General features: G+C 45.2%; 1 protein-coding gene across 6 annotated transcripts in view; it reads left to right on the plus strand.

The window, feature by feature from the left end:
* SCHIP1 (schwannomin interacting protein 1) overlaps nucleotides 1-18,433 on the plus strand; it is a 125,715-nt gene that overhangs the window by 70,554 nt on the left and 36,728 nt on the right. Inside the window, exon 1 of one of the 6 annotated variants that reach the window (XM_081138580.1) lies at nucleotides 5,222-5,416. The exons of 4 other annotated variants lie outside the window; for them this stretch is intronic. In XM_081138580.1, the coding sequence (XP_080994706.1) occupies nucleotides 5,387-5,416 (30 nt within the window). In that variant the 5' untranslated portion in view covers nucleotides 5,222-5,386. Of the gene's footprint in view, nucleotides 1-5,221; nucleotides 5,417-16,302; nucleotides 16,833-18,433 lie in introns of those variants that run through there. One more of the 6 variants, XM_081138579.1, reaches the window with a different exon arrangement.

Raw genomic sequence — 18,433 nt, forward strand, 5'->3', positions numbered from 1 at the left:
ACCAACCACATGATCAGAGGGTGAGAACTTTTATTCCCACCCCCCAGACCTCTGGGGAGAGGAGAGGGCCTGGAGGTTGCATCTGTCACCCATAGCCAGTGATTTAATCAGTTGTGCCCATGAAATGAAGTCCGTCAAAACTGAAGGATGGGGTTCAGAGAGCGTCTGGGTTGGAGATTTGGGAAGGGTGGCACGCTGGGAGAGGAAGCATAGAAACCGTGTGCCCTTTCCCCCACACCTTGCCCTGTGCATCTCTTTCATCTGGCTTGTCCTGAGTTATAGAAGCACAGGTGACAACCTGGACTTGCAGTTGGCATCTGAAGTGGGGAGGGAGGACAGTCTTGTGGCCTGAGCCTGAGCCCTTCACCTGTGGACTCTGGAATCTGAGCCTTCTCCGGGTAGTCTCAGAACTGAGTTGAATTGTAGGACGCCCAGCTGGTGTCCAAGAATTGGTTGGTGGTGTAGGCAAACCCCTACTCCACAGGAATTGGAGTTGGTCCCAGTGTCACTGGACTGGTTCTGTGCCCGGAGGTGGCCTGAACCAGCAGGGTCCAGACCTTTTGAGTGTCAGGAACCTCCAGGCTCTTGATTCCTGCAGGAAAGATTTCAAGAATGAGTCAGCGTGAGAACGGAAGCAGGTTTTACTCAGGTGGAGTAAGAGGGCCAGGACAGGCGCTGCTGTGAAAGAAGCAAAGGTCTGTGGCCAGTGGGCCCGGCCAACTCACGAGCGAGTTGCACACCATGGTCAGCAGCTCTTGGGATTTTTATGTATTCGCAAGGGTGGGTTGTTTCTAAGCTTTGTGGTGCTCAATTCTGACCTTGCCTTCTGGTTGAGAGGAGGCCTTGTTCCTTACATGGTCCATTCCGGAAGTATCACGGTGGTTGTTCCACTGGGTCCCCCTCCTACTTGTGTCAGTTTTCATTATAATGATGGTATGATGAGCTTTGGGGTCCGTCTCTGGTCAATTTTTCCTCCGTCTTGGAATGATCTGGTTTTAGCCAGTCCTTGTCGTTCACTTCTGTGGCCATAAACTATTTCCCTTTGATCATGCGTGGAGGTGGGGGCTCTGGTGAGAGGACCTAGTGGCTTATGGGCCTGTGATGTGGGCTCCTACTCCTCATTCCACTTGTTGGGATTTTTCCCTAACTTCTTCCTGCCCCGCCTCACCAGAGTCTACTAAGGATATGGTACAGGAGTGTAGAATCTTGTATTTATTTGGCCAGCCTTTGTGCCAACCACCTTCCCTGCTGAGAGCTGAGGCTTGAGGAAGGAGGCCCAGTTAGACAGAAGGGGTCTGCTAATGACACACAACTTGCTCTATCAGAGACACAGGGGTACATCCCTCTGGCTTCCTCTGTAGCTTACCCCCTCACCTGATGACCAGCTATGGATATTTTGGGGGGCAGAGGACACGGAGAGCTAGAACAAGTATCACCAATGGGCAGGCAGTATACAGTCTAATGAATGTGGAGTGCTTCGTGTGCTTCAGGTTGTTTAGTGTGCCATGAACATTAGGGGATTCTTGAGTCTTCCTATCACTTTCCGTGCTCTTATGCACAATACACATGCTTGATCTAGGTCTGACGCCTCCAGGTTACTAACTTTGCAATACTTAACACATCTTAGGAATTCTGCCTCTGTCTACTTGCGCCTCATTGTCTAAATCTAACACATCTATGCATTTTACCTGTGTCTGACAAGCTACCACATATTCATCACCTATACTTAACACATCTTGTAAGTTTTATCCGTCCCATTTGTTTATCTTGTTCTTCTATAGCATTAATTGAATAGTCTCAAGTAATACAGCAACATCCCCTACAAAACCTCTGGAAAAGCTTCCCCCACACTGGTCCAGCCTCTCTGATCCCTGTCCTTGAGGTTGATAGCGTCACTGCTCCTTCAAAGACCCAATCAAGGGTACTCGCCCATCTGTGCTCCTGCATCTTCCCCCTCTCCCCTGTGACCTCCTCCTTACCCAACATTGGTTTCTAACTTGATTATCATATTCCAGTTAAGGCTGAATGAGCTCCTATCATGTGCTCCTAATCTCACTTTGCCAGGATCTGGCCTTTTCAATTATTTTCCACCCACTATCGGTAGTTTCTTCCTTCTTGCTGGCTCCCTCCCTGCTGCCCACAAATACATTGGATCTCCCCTGTCTTAAAAATCAGTAACAACCACAAACTCTGTAATTGTCACATGCTCAAGCTATCACCCAAATGCTCTAATTCATCCACAAACTTTGCAAACTACTCTCTACTCAATCCCTCAGCTTCTTAACCACTTATAACCTGGCTTCCACCCCTAACATGCTACTGCCAGAATTATTCTCTTGCGTTCCTGCCTAAATCTGAAATCCAGTAGTTTTTATGGGAAGGGAAGTTGTGAGGACTTGGGAAGAAAAAAGAATCTCCATGCTACATAGGCCATACTTAAACAGTTCATCAATATTTTTTAGTTCAAAAATAACAAACATTACTGTAGTTCAATAAATTATTCTAGCTTAAATGTTCTTGGAACAGCTGGTCTCTGTTTAAAGTTTTTTGTACTAGCAAATCATAACTTAAATTGTAACACAAAGTCCTTTCCAATGAATGACTACAAAAAGAAGTTCGCTTGATATATTTCTTTCTTTTTTTAATCTTGTTTATTACGACTTGAGAAGATTTTTTTGACAGGATTTGGGATACAATCATCAGAAATCTGTTCTCCCCAGAGCCACCTCTGAGTCACTTCCACTATTTATGGAACAGCAACTGTGAAGAGTGGGATCATGTTTAGGCTTTTTTTTTTTAAACAACACATGATAAATGTCTTCAGGAGCTTATGTAATATATCCCAGAGCCTTCAGTTTTCAGAAGAGAACAGAGTCCAGGAAGTGGCCTTGTATGGCTATTGAAAGCATGTTCCTGAGTCTTAAGGTCATAGACTGTCAAAGTAGTAACTGGAGTAAAGCTTGAACGGCCTTTGAAGTTAAGCTGTTCTGTCTTGGAAAGCTGGGACTATGCCTTTTACGTTAGGCATAAGATTTCCATTTCATCTTATTTGCTACCTTGCAAAAGAAGCCTTTGCCTTGGCCTACTTTTCTTTGCACATACTTAGGATTCCAGAACCTGCGTCTAGGTGGTTGTGTAACAAGGCACTCCACACAGACGTCTCTGCCCCTCTCTGTCCTGTGTGGACAGCTCGATAGGGAAGCATGGAGGTTGGGATGGGGGTGTATTGCGTATTGTTTCCTTTCTCCGTCCACTTTTCTTCATCCTGTATCTAAGTAGCCCCATGATCTAACTCAGGCGTCTTCATTGTGCCAACGGCCAACGAGCAGGCCTACAAAGTCCTGCACATGTTATGGGCCCTTTCTCCTGTGTTCCAGGGAGAGGAGCTGGGAGCGGCTGGGTACATCTCCAGAGCACTTTGCTTTAACCCCGTGCAGCCAGTGCTGAAACGCGAGCCTGTGAGATCATCATTGGGGCCCTCCCTGCCACCTTTTCACTCCCCTGACCAGGAAGGCTGACGCCATGCATGTGAGCATGTCAGTGGACTTGAACTGAGGTAGCCAATTTTCCTCCTGTTTGAATCGCAAATAGAAAAAATTAAGAATATTTATAAAAATAGGTTTTTCTCTTTCCAGGCAACAGAGGTATTGTTATACACTAAAAATATATCACCAAATATTCCTAACACATACTCTCACCATCCCTGATGATACAGCGTGATATGAAAGCTTGTCAAACATGTAGATTCCATTCCTCAGGCAAAAAGTACTTGTTTTACTCTATCAGTAGCATAATGAAGACTGTGTGGTTATTAGTAAGAGTTTTTGAGAAGATAAATAGATAGATATATTAACATCACTTAAAAATAATATCCCTCCCCCCGGGGTGGTTCAGTGGTTGAGCATTGGTCGACCCATGAACCTGGAGGTCACACGGTTCGAAACCCCGTCAGGGCACATGCCCAGGTTGCGGACTCAATCCCCAGTAGGGGGCATGCAGGAGGCAGCCTGCTGATGATTCTCATCATTGATGTTTCTACCTCTCTCTCCCTCTCCCTTCCTCTCTCTGAAATCAATAAAAACATATATTTTTAAAAATATCCCTATTGAATTTTTTACAAAATTGATTGATTTAAGTTCAGTCAAGTTTTTATTGAGTACTGTTATGTGGTCAGGGCCATTTTATTGGGAAACGACAAAACAAATTGCCCATGGCCACTGAGGAAAATAGTAAGGAAATTTTATTTTATTTGTGTTTATTTTCTTAATTTTCCATCATTAAATTAGCTTCAAAACTTTGCAGGCCTATTTATTGCTTTTTATAAATCCTAAAACCCTAGGAAGGCCCTGAAGCAGTTCAGAAATTGGATCCTTTATTACCCAGAGACATGTATGGTCCAACTCGTATTTCCTTTGCTTACTATCCGCAAGTCCAGAGTTCTTTCCATTACTGTGTGTTAAGTACAGTGGTTGGCTTCTAGGAGCATATGTGTTATATTGGGGGTGTCTATATATTGAAGTCACAGCATTGGTACTATGTAGAATATAGAGACAGACAGCCAGCCATAGAGATATACACAAACACACACCCAAAGCCTTACTTTAAAAAACTTGCAATTTAGTTTTATTTTCATTTAGTGAATTATACTGACTTTAATAAGCTCTGGCCCCCCAAAACAAAAAGCTATAGGATTATTTCATCTTATTTCTGTCTGACTTAAAAAGCAGGTAAGAGCCAATAATCAGTGGGGAATCTCCAGAATTACAAAATAATATTTTTGGAAGAACGAAGACCCTTCCTTTAGCTATGAAGTTGACCAAACAGTTCAAAAAGCCAGCCCAGCAGGCGTCCTTTCGGTGTCAGCGTGCAGAGGGGTCGCTTTCCCTGGCGCAGGGGAGAAGTTCTGCGCTGATCCTGAGGCCCTTTTCCATGGGCAGCCTGCTGGCAGCCTCTGCGGGCCGGGCGGGAAGGGTGATGCCGGGGCTCGGCAGTGTCCACCTGCAGCCTTGACTCGCGTGTCCGTCCCGCTCCCTCGCGGGCCTTTGCCCGCGAGCGGGGGCTCGAACGTTCCCCCGGCCGTTAACTGCCTTCCTGCATCCGCAGAAGGTCACCCAGCCCCCGACGAGCCCTCTCTTTGTGCCTCGCCTATAATTGGCTGATCGTGCGGGTGATGCGCTCCCCGCCCCCAGCCGGCTGCAGCTCCATGTTTGGGAGCCTCGCCGCCGCTTTCCGCCGAGGGAGCCGAGCCCGCCGCGCTCTCGCTCGCCGCGCCCGGGCCGGCGGTGCGGCCGCGCAGGTTGGCCCCGCCGCAGCATCCATCCCCCCCCCCGCGGGGAGCGCCGCCCCGCAGCCCTGCGCCGGGGTCTGCGCCCTAGGATGCGCCGCGATGGTGCATCAGGAGAGCTGCTGCTACCAGGTAGGAGGCGAGCCCCTCGCGGGCCGCATCCCCGGCAGGGCGGCCTTCCCCTCGCGGAGCAGCAGGTTGCCTCTGCCCGGGCTTTAGGGGTACGCCATCCTCTCCGCCCCCGGCCTTCATCGCAGGCACTGCCTGAATTGTAATTAGGTTTTCTGGGACTAATGGGGCAGAAAACACTGCTTCCTTGGCCTTTGAAAGCCTATGTGAAATCCACCGAGGCGATCTTTGCTTTTGCATGTTCTGTATGTCTGCAAGTAAGAGGAACTGTTTTGAACTGTAATTGAATTGAAGGGGCTTCAGAGGAGGAAAATCTGGTCAGATTTTCGTAGATCACATCGAAGAATATGAGGTTTGCTCATTGCATAGGATGTGAGTTGCTTCCCATCCAGTTTTTAGGATGGTCTTGAAGGAAATTATGTAAATAGGAAGTAATGGATGAGCCTAAAAATTTTCAAATATCCGCCAGCATACGCTTGATGTTTAAAGTTGCGCTTGTATGTCTTTCCAAACTTATTTTTACTAATAAATTATTTTAAATGGTTAGTAAATAAGAATTAAGGTACCAACCATCATGCATGAAAAACTCCAAATAGGAAATGTTTTGCAATGCATATTCATCCATGTGCTAATTTGCTGTCTGGAATTTTGCATTAAACACTTAGATTATTTCAAAAGACCAGTTCAAGAGTGTTAATAACTCCTTCCTGCGCGACTTCAGCTGTCAAGGCAACATGGAAAGTATCCTCGCTGTAAACAGACAGGGAGAATGTTCTCAGAGAAATTGCTTCTTGCAGCAGCAGACATGGCTAACCAAGGCCTGGATAGTTAATATTGAGGTTTTTCTCAACTGACCGAGTTTAGAAGCTCTGAGAGACCAATTCTCTAACTTAACAATGCCTCTTCCTTGTGTGAGGTAGGTTACCTGAGACAAGCAGGTGTTTCTCCTGAGGTCAGATTTCACAGTGGTAAATGTATGCAGGCAGAACAGTGCATTTCACAAGACTTAAGGCAGTGGTTTCTCGGGTAAGTCAAGTGTCCTGTATAATATATTTATACACTTTTTTCTCTGCTTAATGATTGCAGTTTTGTAACTGTAGGCTTGTTTTAGAGTATTTCACTTTATAGCACATTTAGGTCCGTAAATCCCACATATCAAGATTTGTGATTCACAGAAATCCTTCCCAAGAGAAAGGGGTCAAGATGCTGAGGAAACAACTAAATCCTCACTTACACATAATACAGAGCTTGGGAGTGGAGAGTGTCAACATCTATGCAGAGCCAGTCTACTTCTGGCAAGGCTCCAGATGATTACATGACTATCGTAATTAAGATAATTTTTCTTCTCTCTTTTCAGAGAAACTATGTAATTTAATTTTTGAAAGGCAAGCTACTCCCAAGATTATCCCCTATATCTCTTCATTAGGTTGACCACGAAATCACTGTTTTTATAGGTCAAAAATTGGTCAAATGTCAGCAGTTTCATCTGGAGAGGAGAGATGTTGTTAGCCTACTGCCTTTTCCAAAGAAAGAGAGATTGATTTTCTTTTATATGGACTACAACGTGTAACACTGTCACTGTGTGTTTCATAGTTTTAAAGTATTTGTGGCTCATATTCACAATAAAATTCAGTGTATTGGGCACATAGTCATAGTCAATAGATTCTGCATCTCCATGGGTTTTGTGGTAGAAATACCTTCATCTGTATCTTCTTTTGAAAGCTCTCCCTTTTTTATCCTTAACTCAGCAAAGACAAAAACATGAACCTGGAAGCGAGGCCTCAATCCCCCTTAGACTCCTCAGTCTTAGAATCCAACTGGCACCACAGGAGGTTGGATTCAAAAAGGGCAGTTTCTCTGAGTCCTTGGCCTGATGTTATCACAGTCAGGATATCAGGTCGACAGTTTGATGTTTTTCAGAAACTTCCCCTTTTGGGACGAGGGCATATTTATTTATTTTTTTATTTTATTTTATTTTAAGGATGATTATATCTTGGGTTAAAGCAACTTCCCTAGGTTAGCATTGTTAGTGAGTAGATAGAATTATTTCTAGGACTGATTCCTTTCCTCCCGTAATTGTATACCAACGTTTCTTTATGGAGAGTCATGAGTGGGGCTTCAGGGGTGATTCCCCCCAAGATTACATTCTCATTTTGGTGTATATGTCTGGATGTATATTATCATTATGTTGTTATTGTTGTCATTTTCATTTCAGCAATAATGGCCTCTTTTTTTTTTTCCAATCCTCACCGAAGGATATTTTTTCCATTGCTGTTCAGAGAAAGTGGAAGGGGAGGGAGAGATATAGAAACATCGATGTGAGAGAGACACATCGATTGGTTGCCTCCCACTCTCGCACCAACCAGGGCCAGGGATTGAGCCCACAGCCGAGGTACATGCCCTTGGCCAGAATAGAACCCTCAGTCCACGGGCCAATGCTCTTAACTGCTGAGCCAAACCAGCTAGGGCAATAATGGCATTTTAACTGGTCTTGCTTCTCCTGCTCTCGAATGATCTTTAAAAACCCAAGTCAGAGTATGTCATCTCTCTAAAAATTCTGCTCATAATAAAAGTCTGGGCCTCCCAGGGCCCTGTTTCCTCTTGGAGTCCTCTCCCACCTCCCCCCTTCCCATCACTCCCCTCCCTCCAGCTGTCCGGTCCCTTCTACTGGCATATGCTTCCCCGAGTAGGGTTGCCAGATTTAGCAAGTCACCTACAGTGTTTGAGACACGATTATACTAAAAAGTTGTTCACTGTTTATTGGATATTCAAGTTCAGCTGGGCATTCTGTGTTTTTCCTGTTAGTATCCCCCATGGCTTATTCTCACCCTCTTCAGGTCTTTGCTCAGATGTTACCTTCAGGGAGGCCTTCTTTAGACATTATGTCAACTTCCAACTCCCCAATTCTATCCCAACATTTCTGTTACACTTCTGTAATTTATTTTTATAGTTGGCACTCATTACCATCTATCAGAGTACATATTTATTTGCATATTTGCTGTTTCCCTCACTCCATGGAAGTTCTACGAGGGCAGTGATTTTCATATTTGTATCCATCTGCTTTCCCAGGGTTTAGAACAAACCCTCAAGTAATATGGGTGGATATGCCTACTATATATAAACTACTGTAGTGTTGTGGTTTGTTTATTTTTAATTTTATTTATTGATTTGAGAGAGAGAGCACAGGAGTGAAATATTGATTTGCTGTTCCTCCCACTTATACATTCACTGGTTGAGTCTTGTGTGTGCCCCGACTGGGAATCGAACCCGCAACCTTTATGTATCAGGATGATGCTTTAACCAACCGAGCTGCGTGGCCAGGGTATAGCATCATGGTTTCTTATGTTTTGATAGTCATCTTCTCTCTCCCCACGCCCCCCATCAACCTGCGAGTTCTCATTGTAGGTCAAATTATCCCCTTATTTCTTGTTACTCTTCCCATCTGCGAAATGGGGTTTTTCCTAGTTAACATCCTGGCATGAAAGTTGGTGTGGCCCCGCTGGAGGCCGCCTTTCTGCATAACCAAGCCAGTCACCGTGAATTACGAGCTGGTTCTTCTCTGGTGCAGAGCCAGGGGCTCAGTGAAGGTTGAGCAGCAGCCCAGGAAAACCATGCCCTACTTCACCGGCCGTGGTTTGCTGCTAATATAGGGAACGACAACTGATTCTTGTATATTGCTTTTCCAAATAGGTGATTGTTTTGGGAGAGAGTTTCACTGCTTCTAGGGGCCCGAAAACCTCGGTTGCACGTGCTTTGCAGGCCCTGTGCTTAGAACAACCGAACCCAAGGAGGGCTGATCAGAGAGACAGTCTCAGGCAGTGCTTCTGCGGTGCTTCTGTTTCTTGCGGTTCTCACGCTGGCCTTACCCGCGTGGACTCTTCTCCCTCAGGATTCACATTAGCGAGGGGATGGCTGAGGCGTGTTGTCACGTTCCGTTGTAGTTGTGGCCGTGCTGAGAGCCAGAGCCGCCGACCTCCATTTTCCAGACTTGGGCGGCAGCCAGCCTCTTCGGGAAAGAGCCTCGCCCGCAGCTTCGGGCCTGGCGGCCTCCTTAGACCAAACCCTTCTAAACGGCCGCCGAGAGAGAGCTTGGACACGTTGTCAACATGACAGCACAAGTTGGGGTCAGAGGGCCCATTTTGCTTCAAAGCTCCCAAATATTTCCTCCTCTCTCCCAGCTGTTGGTGTTTTGGGGACTCGTGTGTATATAAAAAACAATGACATGCTTTCATCCCGCTCTTTCCGTTGCCTAAATTTTCTCGCGACCCCCTCAGATACAGATCACTCCCTCACATTCTTTGCTACTGTGGGAATGGAGACTTGAAAGGAAAAAAGTAAAGTGATACGTGAATGACTCTCATCTCTTTTCTCCGTCGGGAGCTTAAAGAGACGCTTCCTCCCCCACACACCTGGTCCTGAGGAAGGCGGGGAGAAATCTAGACGGCTGCCCCATTTCCTTAGGATGCAGCCCCCGCCCCTTTGCGCGGCCTTGAAGGCCTAACAGTGGCCTGAACCCTGGGCGGGAACAGTCCTGCCTCCAGGTCCCACACTCCTGCCCCTCGTTGCCATCACTCCTGTTTCTTTGCTTTGGTGCCTCAGCCTGGAATGTGTCCCACTCCCGCTCCACCTGCTTAGACCCATCGCAGGCTGAGGCAGCTTTCAAGGCTCAAAGGTCACCTTCGTCGGGAAACGTCCCCTCTCGTCCCCAGTCTGAAGTTCTCCTCGGGGCACTTTGGTTTTACCTCTGTGACAATCCATCTGCAGCTAGTGACGTGTAAGTCTGTCTCCCCCATGAGACAACAGACTTCTTGGAAGACAAGAGCCTTATTTCCGTTTCCTGCCCTGCACGCAGAGCATGTGTTCAAGAGACGTTTGTTGGGTTGAATTGCATTTTCTGCGGTTGGTGATGTTCTGAGTTCCCACGATCAGGGTCTCCCGTCATATTACCAGAGAGAAGCTGCTGTGCATTGCAGCAGGGAGTTGGTGGAGCTGACCCCAGCCGCCCAGGCCTGGCTTGTGAGCCTCTCGGCCAGTTGCCAGCGTTTCAAACATCCCACCTGCCAAAATGGGAAGGGGGTGCTTATAGTGCAAGGAGCAAAATGAATGAGACAGACATCCCAGCCCTCCCACAGGCACTGTGTTAAGAATATACCTCCCTCCATACCTACTAATCCTTCACCCAAGAGTTTTCCCAAGGTGACCCTCATGCTCTATCCCCAAGCACTTTTTCAAAATACCTGTGGTAGGTTGAGGCAAGCACTCATATCCAAGCTGCCTTTTTTAATATGTTGAATTTTGCAAAGTTATAATACATCTTTTTACCATAGGGAGGAATAACTTAACTGCCTCCTGAAACACCAAATTTTCTTGGGCAAGATGTTTTAGCCCAGTGAAAGTGTTATACCCAGAACATGGACATGCAATGGTAATATTAGGGAGTGTCTCAATTAAAGTAGTACGCCAAGATGTTTTCAAAATTCTTGCTGGAAAAAGTAGTAAACAGCCTTCATGCCCAGATTCTAGTGGATTATTTAATGGTTAACAAAGGAAAGGAAATGTGTTCTATCCCTGTTGACACCAGGCCAAGCAAGGGTTCATTTCCCAACCCCTTCTTCCTGTGAACGAGAAAACAAGGTATGAAATTTGAATTCATTTAAGATTCCGCCCAATTTAAGCCTGGTTTAATTTATAGCAGGGAGAAATATATTGACCTAATGGAAAAGGGAATTTCAAAGCATTTTAGTGCACTATTTGATATAGGCATTTACATTTAAGTTCATTGAAACAATCTTCTGTCTTATTCTATAGTGTGTTTTTTTTATTGGAAACATTTCCCCCATAGTCAGTAGTGTTGGAGAATACTTTGTTTTCATTGGCCTTGCTGAGATAGTCTTTTTTTCTGAGGAGGCAGTGACACATCACCTTAAAAATTAAGAAAATAATTCTGGATGTATAATTCTGCACTTCTTTTGAGCCAAGAAAAATATCTGAAAATCTGATTGATATGTTTTAACACAAAGAGAGCATAGCCATAAGTACCCAAATGAAAACAAGCAGAAAATCCTTTCAACAGAGCTATAGTACACACCTGATCTGAAATAGAAATTTAGTAGAAGCACAGACATTGCTATTTAAAGTAGAGCTTGGTGCCTCAGACATCAGGATTCAGACATCAAGTGACTTTAAGAAATAAATATGCAACACCTATTTTAAGCCAAACATCTAGTGTTTTTTCTTGGAAAGAGGATGGTGATTGGGGGGAGGACAGGAAATGGGAACATCTCCCTGGTACATATGAGTGCATTCATGATTTTCGGAGAGTAGAGACCTCATACACAAACACACACACACACACACACACAGTCTTGGGTAACTAAACACAATTTCACATGAAGCTCAGCATTAATACAACCATATCCTATTATATTCTCTATGCCAAGGGAAACTTTGAAATCTTGGTGTACTTAGAATTCTCCTGTGCACTATCTAAAAGCATCAGAAATTACCGAGCTTCCTGAAATAGAAAGCACTTTGACAAGACTGCTTGAATACAGAAGAAAACAACTCTCAGAAAGGCCTAATGACAGCATAGGAGAGCCATTAATGGGGAAAGAAGGCTAAGAACACAGAGAAATGTAATGAGGGCTTTCATACCGGCCCCCTTTGGAAGCCATGCTGTGGCCCCCACAGTGACTGCAGTTGAGTTTCTTGTACTCAGGTTTTCAGTTGAGCGGAAAGATTTATGTCTGTGGTCCTCACCTTTTTAATATGGGTGAATGTTTGGCACTCTGTTTGCTCCCAACACTTCCATCTCCTCTACCCCACACTCCCAATGCCATTGTTTTAATTTTTTAACATACACTGAAAAGTCCATTTAAAAAATGCCTGCATATATTCATGGCTTATCTAGCTGCCAGTGTACCTTAATTGGAAAGCAAAGCAAATGTAAATGAACTTGGCACAGAAGAAAAAAAAATTAATTTGAAAAAAGATTACAACTCAAGTATCAGTTTGTATAGCACGTGAAATTTGGATGCTCAGGCGAAAGGGAAGGCGGTGGGATGCTGAAGGCTTCGTAGTCAGGATGACCCAGAGTTCCCATCTGTGAACAGGAATATCTTCTGGCAATGCGTAAATGATTTCCCAGTAGTGTGGTCAGTGTTCTCAGAGTCAATAATTTCCACCAGTGCCCGATAATGATGATTTAAAAGCATCAGCGCACGTGATCAATGCACCTGCCGTTCAGGTCATGGCTTGACAGGAAACTGAAGCGCTCTGTTCTAGTCCTTGAATTTCAGGGGTGGGGAGGGGAGGGCTTGAGAAGAGGCCCTTTCGCCCTCGGGATTGTAAATGGCCGTGTGTATGTTTTCTAAGGGATAGCGTCAGTCTCTGGGCCCATGTTAAGCCAGCAGAGTCCATTTGGAAAGGGTGGCAGTGGAGAAGGAACCGGAGAGAATTCTCTGTGGAAAGGACATAAATGGCTCTTACCCCTTGTTACGTAGCTACTTACTGCAAAACCTTCAGCTCATCTCCAGTGAGGTGCTTGCTTTTTCCTTTCCTGTATCCATTTGGACCTCTTGGGAGTGAAATCAGTTACAGTGTTGATCCCAAACATCTAAAGTAAAAGGGTAATGGTTTATAGTAATTTTTTTCAAGGCCTGGATCTGTGCTTCTCAAACTTAAGGTGCATTCAAAAATCCAAGAGCTCTTTTAAAATTGCGTTTTCTGGTTCCATAGGCTGGGCGGGGGAACCTACAGAGTTTTCATTTCCAATAAGCACCCAGGTCATGTGTATGCTCTTGTCAGAGGACATGCTTTGAGTAGCAAAGCTCTAGAATGCATCGAAGGTCAGTCCACATGATAGGAAATTATCCGACATTTTAGCTGGTACAAGCCATCCAGACAGTCGTGGTACGGCTCCTTCTGGAAAGGGTCTGGGCTGAGCCTGTCTGTGTGCTGAGCACTTCTTAAGGGAGGGTGCAGAGAAAATTCGTCACTGCTGGGGACCACCCTGCATGCTCTCGAGTCCGTGTTTCAGGAGGGGATATCCTGTCACTTGTCTCCATATAGTGCTTGTTAGAGAATCACTTATGACCAGAATAGGCATAGCGGGTAGAGGAGGGGAATGGTTTTCAGCACTCTCTTAGTTGGTTGGCTGGGAAGTTTCATCTTGAATTTTGAGGTCCCCTTCTCCAAAAGATAATATATTATTAAAGAGTGTGTGTATGTGTGTGTGTGTGTGTGTGTGTGTATACAGTCAATATATTATCACTACATATATGAATTTGAATATGTGTATACATACATGTAGTTAATAGAGTTCAGTCATTTTAACTATATATTTAAGCCCACTCTGTTAAAATGAAAGGAAAACTGCATTAGTAATTAGGCTTACAGTGCTATGTATCTTACAAAGTCTGTAATCTCTGGGTTTGTGTAATGTCATCCGTGTTAGCTCTTGGTGGTAGACTGCTAAGTGGTGGACTAGGATGCTAACCGAGGTCAGAGACTGCAATCCAGCGCCCCTCCTTCCACCAGAGCAGACCCATTTTTAACTTCGAACGTGCATGGTTTCCACAGAAAATCTCGGTTGAAAAGCTGCAATGTGAACTCCACATTTCCTACCATGGACAGCATTTAAGGAAACATTTTAAGCAACACACACCTCTCTCCTGCATTCGCGTATTTGTTCAGCAGCTCTTCACTGTCCCCTTAGCGTGACTAAGGCTGCTGGGGGGGAGCGAGATGAGTAAACCCAAGCCTGCCCCTGGAAGAAGCCTTGAAGCCCCACGGCATTGGGAAGGAGCCGTGGTGGCGCTGAACGCACCGTGGGGAACTCGAAGAGAAGAGTCACTCCACAGCATGTTAGGTCACGATCGTCCGGGAAGACGCTCTCGTTTTCTTTCTTGACGTCTAATTGGCAGAGGATAGTGGTGATACATGCTGGGTGCTCCAGATACGCCATTTATATTCAGTATGGGATGTTGTTACAGGAGTGCTGCCAGAATTCTCTCTGTATTAAATCGTAATTTTTAAAAGCTCTGCCTGATTATTTTTGTGTGGGCAGTTGTTTCTTACCAAGGCAGCCAGTGGGAGGAGGTCTGGCACGCCCACCCCCTTTTAGATTGTGGGCCACAGAAGCAGAGGGCCCAGGTTCAAATTCTGGCCTGACCATGCACAAGCAGCCACACTGTGGGCAAGTTAACTTCCTTTCACTGAGCTCTTACTCGGCTATAAAATGCAGTTGATGATAGTATCTGATCCAAAGGGTTATTATAAGGATTGAAGACATGTGTGAGACACATATGTAAAGTGCCTGGCACATAGCAACCCCTCAGTAAAGGGTAATTATTGTTTTTAATATATGTCGTGTAATAAGATGCATGCTTCCTTCATTTTAAGTGACACCTCCTTTGGCAGAATTTAATATACACATGATGCTTTACGGTAGAGATACTTCATTGTAACCCCAATTGGCGAATTCTCCGGTGTTGGGACAGCCACATTGGGGCAGCACCCAGCATTGCCTCTCAGCCCTGGGAGGTGTTTTGGGTTCCTTGCTTGCAGATAGTGGGAACCATGTTTAGCATGAAGGTCCTGGGGTCTGGAAGAGAGGAAGACAAGGGAGAACTCTGCTAGGGAGAAGCCCTGCCCAAGTGCGAGTGTGGCTCTTGAGACACAACTAGTCATTGTACTGCCTACAAAAATACAAGTCACTCCCGGGCACTGTGGTGGTGGGCAGCAGGGAGTCTGACGCTGGAGTTCCGGGAGGATTTGGATTTGGGACAGGGGCTGCAGAGGAAATTATTTGCTTTGCAGAAGTAGGGCTGTGCTCCACTATACGAGACACATTCATGCCACCAGTCTTTTTTTTTAAATATATCTTTATTGATTTCAGAGAGGAAAGGAGAGGGAGAGAGAGAGAAACATCAATGATGAGTCATTGATCGAGCCCACAACCCGGGCATGTGCCCTGGCCGGGAGTCGAACCCTGATCTCCTAGATCCTAGGTTGACACTCAACCGCTGAGCCACGCCCGGCCGGGCTCATGCCACCAGTCTTGAACAAACTGAATTTTTTAAAAAAACTGTGGAGAGAAATAGACAACAGAATTTTAGCGTGTCAACAGAGGACGAGATGCCAAAAGGCTACCTTGAATGACATTTTTGCTTGATTAGTGTGTTGGTAACAGCATTGAACTTGGTCAGGAACTCACATTGGAAGACGTATTAACTAGTACATCTGCTGCTTTCTGTCTGCGCGAGTCAGAGGATGAGCTGGAGTTGTTAAGCGGAGGCTTGCCCTCTGAGCTCTTTCGCCCACTTCTGCAAACAGAAACTTCACTTTTTAGAAGTGAACAGAGACTATATTTTTTAGTCTGTGGCGGTAGTTGTTCAGCATGTGTGTGTGTGTGTGTGTTGTTTATCTGCTTCTTGCACCCAAACACCCTCCAGCTGTGGGTCTTCCCTGCATGTAAAGCCAGCAAACGAAACCAAAAGCCCTGGGAAAAGGTTGAAGAGAGCAGCCAAAAGGAACATTCTCTTTTGTGAAAAAGCCCGCCACTGGCTGAATTTTAGAGGAAAGTTGATGGATCTCTTTCTCTTGACTGCGTTAATAGAACAAAGCACTGATCCTTGGGCGGAGGGGTCCTTCCCTGTGTTGGAAATAAATTTCATCTTGTGCTGGGGCTTCTACCACAAGATGAGACATTTCCATCTGATTCTAAGAAATGATTGGTTATGGGAAAAAGAAAAAAGCAAAAGCAAACATCTGTCTTACAGGTTAGCCTTTAAATTACACTGTTTTCTTTTTGTCATGGGATACCCGGCTTTTAACTCACTGGCGAGGTCTGCGAGGCGCGGTTGTTTGCAGCTATTTTTATCCCCTCCACTCTGCCCCGGGTTCAGAGTGAGGTTGCCGGTTTCCTCCCAGGGCTCCTCTCCACGACCAGCCCTGACCTGGGGAGCTGGGCGGTTGAATCAGCTCTTCCTTGGTTGGGAACAGGAGAGGTACCGTGGAGAGGAATCCAGGCGGGACCCTTCGGGGAAGGCGACAGCAGATGGTGGGAAGGCTGCACTTTCAATAAACCAAGCGACAGTGCGGAGTGGGCCTCGGAGAACGGCAGCTGCCCCTGGGCCAGAGCACAGGACAGACCAGGGAGGCCAGGCAGGGCGGTGTCTCTGAGACAGAGCAGGACAAGGACAGGCACAGCCGGGCACAGACTCTGAGCTGGCTCTGCACGTCAGCATGAGCAGTGATCGGGGTCCTGAGCCATTGGCACCCCGGCCTATCAGAATTCATGAGAGGTTCTTTCTCAAGTAAAATTCTAAAGAGTCAAAGGATGAATTTGGACAGTGATGGAATGGATGACATCATCAGTCAAGAATCCCCATTGGATATGGAGGGGAATTATAAAAAGGTAAGGGGGGGAGAGTTCTTTTGTTTGTGAACAATCGGACCATTTTTCTAACTGGGAGAAAGATCACCGTTGAGTAGTAGCCAAATTCCACACTCAGTGGCCATGGCCGGAATATATTCAGGAAAGCTGAAATGCACAGAATTGAATGCATGAGCTGGGAGAGTTCTTCTTTCTGCTTTCCCCAGCTTGTATTCATTAATATATTTTAGCACTAAGTGGAATACACATGTTGTTACACTGAAGTTGAAAAAATTCTATTATACATTTAGTTGCTAGGCAGGCTTTTTATGTAAAGGAGGAATTTTTTTAAATTATTGACATGTTAATAGTTTGCCTACACTTAAAAATTACTAGGATGTTTAACCTATCTTTCTAATTTTGCCTTTTTAAACAATGAAAAATAATTAAGTTTTACTAAGGGAAGTGTGGGGTTTTAAAAAAATTGGTACAGTATCTACTACTTCTTTGCTTGCCTTTTCTTTTGAATCGATAGATATATTTTTGGAATGTTTTATATGGTAATTGTCCAGTAATAAGAGGCCCAAGTAAAAATAGCTTTAGTTATATGGGTGAGGTCATGAAATTAAACGACAAGTATATGCTTGTCTGTCCGCAGAAGGCTAAACACATGCTACGTCCATCCCCCTTACTATTTTCTAAGTCAGATGTAGGTCACAGCACAGCACAGGATGAAAAATAAGGGGCCTTCTATCATGGACCTAAAACAGTAAAACTTGCTGCTAAACTTTTAACTTGATCAAATGTGTCACTAACTTTTTTCCCCCAGAGTGAGATACAGAAAGAAGTTTCTGTCTTGATAGATCCTTACATATAATAATGTAAAATGTGGCAGTTTGTATCTTATATGCATAATTGTGTGTGAGTTTAGGGGTTATTTTGAGTATATACTTTATTTCTTAGAGCAGTCTGGAATAATTTATGTTCTTTCTCCAGAAGCTGAAACTTAGATATGTAAAAGAGATTTAAATGACCTGCCATATTGCCCTGTGTGTTTGGTCCCTTGTGATCCCCAAAGAGGGAAGTGTGCCCAAGGTGGCAAGTGCACAGAGTCCTGAAACCCTAACACCTCTCAGCTGTCCCCTCTTGCCGGAAGTGGCAGTGCAGCAGACTCCTGGGACACAGCAATCAGAGCCGGTCAGTCACCCAGCCCGGAACAAGTGCACAGCTCTCACACTGCCTCCTACATCCAGGGCCAAAAGACAGCTCTTGGTTTTCTTTGTCAAACCGTTTCTCAGATAGAAAAGCGTGGGTCAGTTTGCATTTAGGAAAAATGGAAGACATACCATTGCTCAGGCAATAACAACAAAGTAATGGCCACTGTAGTTTTATTCTACTTAGAACCTGTGAGAGCCCAGATGCCTGGAATGAGTGAGTGATGATACGCGGCAACCTGATACAGCACGGACTAAAGCCACAAACTTGAAACGCTCCAGTAGCTTTAAAACATCAACAACAACAATACAGAGTTGCATTGTGAGAGCTTTTATCTAACTAAGGCAGTGGAATGCCGCCTGCGATTTCAGGAGACTTGGTGTCCAGTAGGTCAGGTACAAAGGACCACTAGATGAAACCTCTAGATG

Source organism: Miniopterus schreibersii, assembly GCF_964146895.1.
Source record: "Miniopterus schreibersii genome assembly, chromosome: 5".
Taxonomy (NCBI): domain Eukaryota; kingdom Metazoa; phylum Chordata; class Mammalia; order Chiroptera; family Miniopteridae; genus Miniopterus; species Miniopterus schreibersii.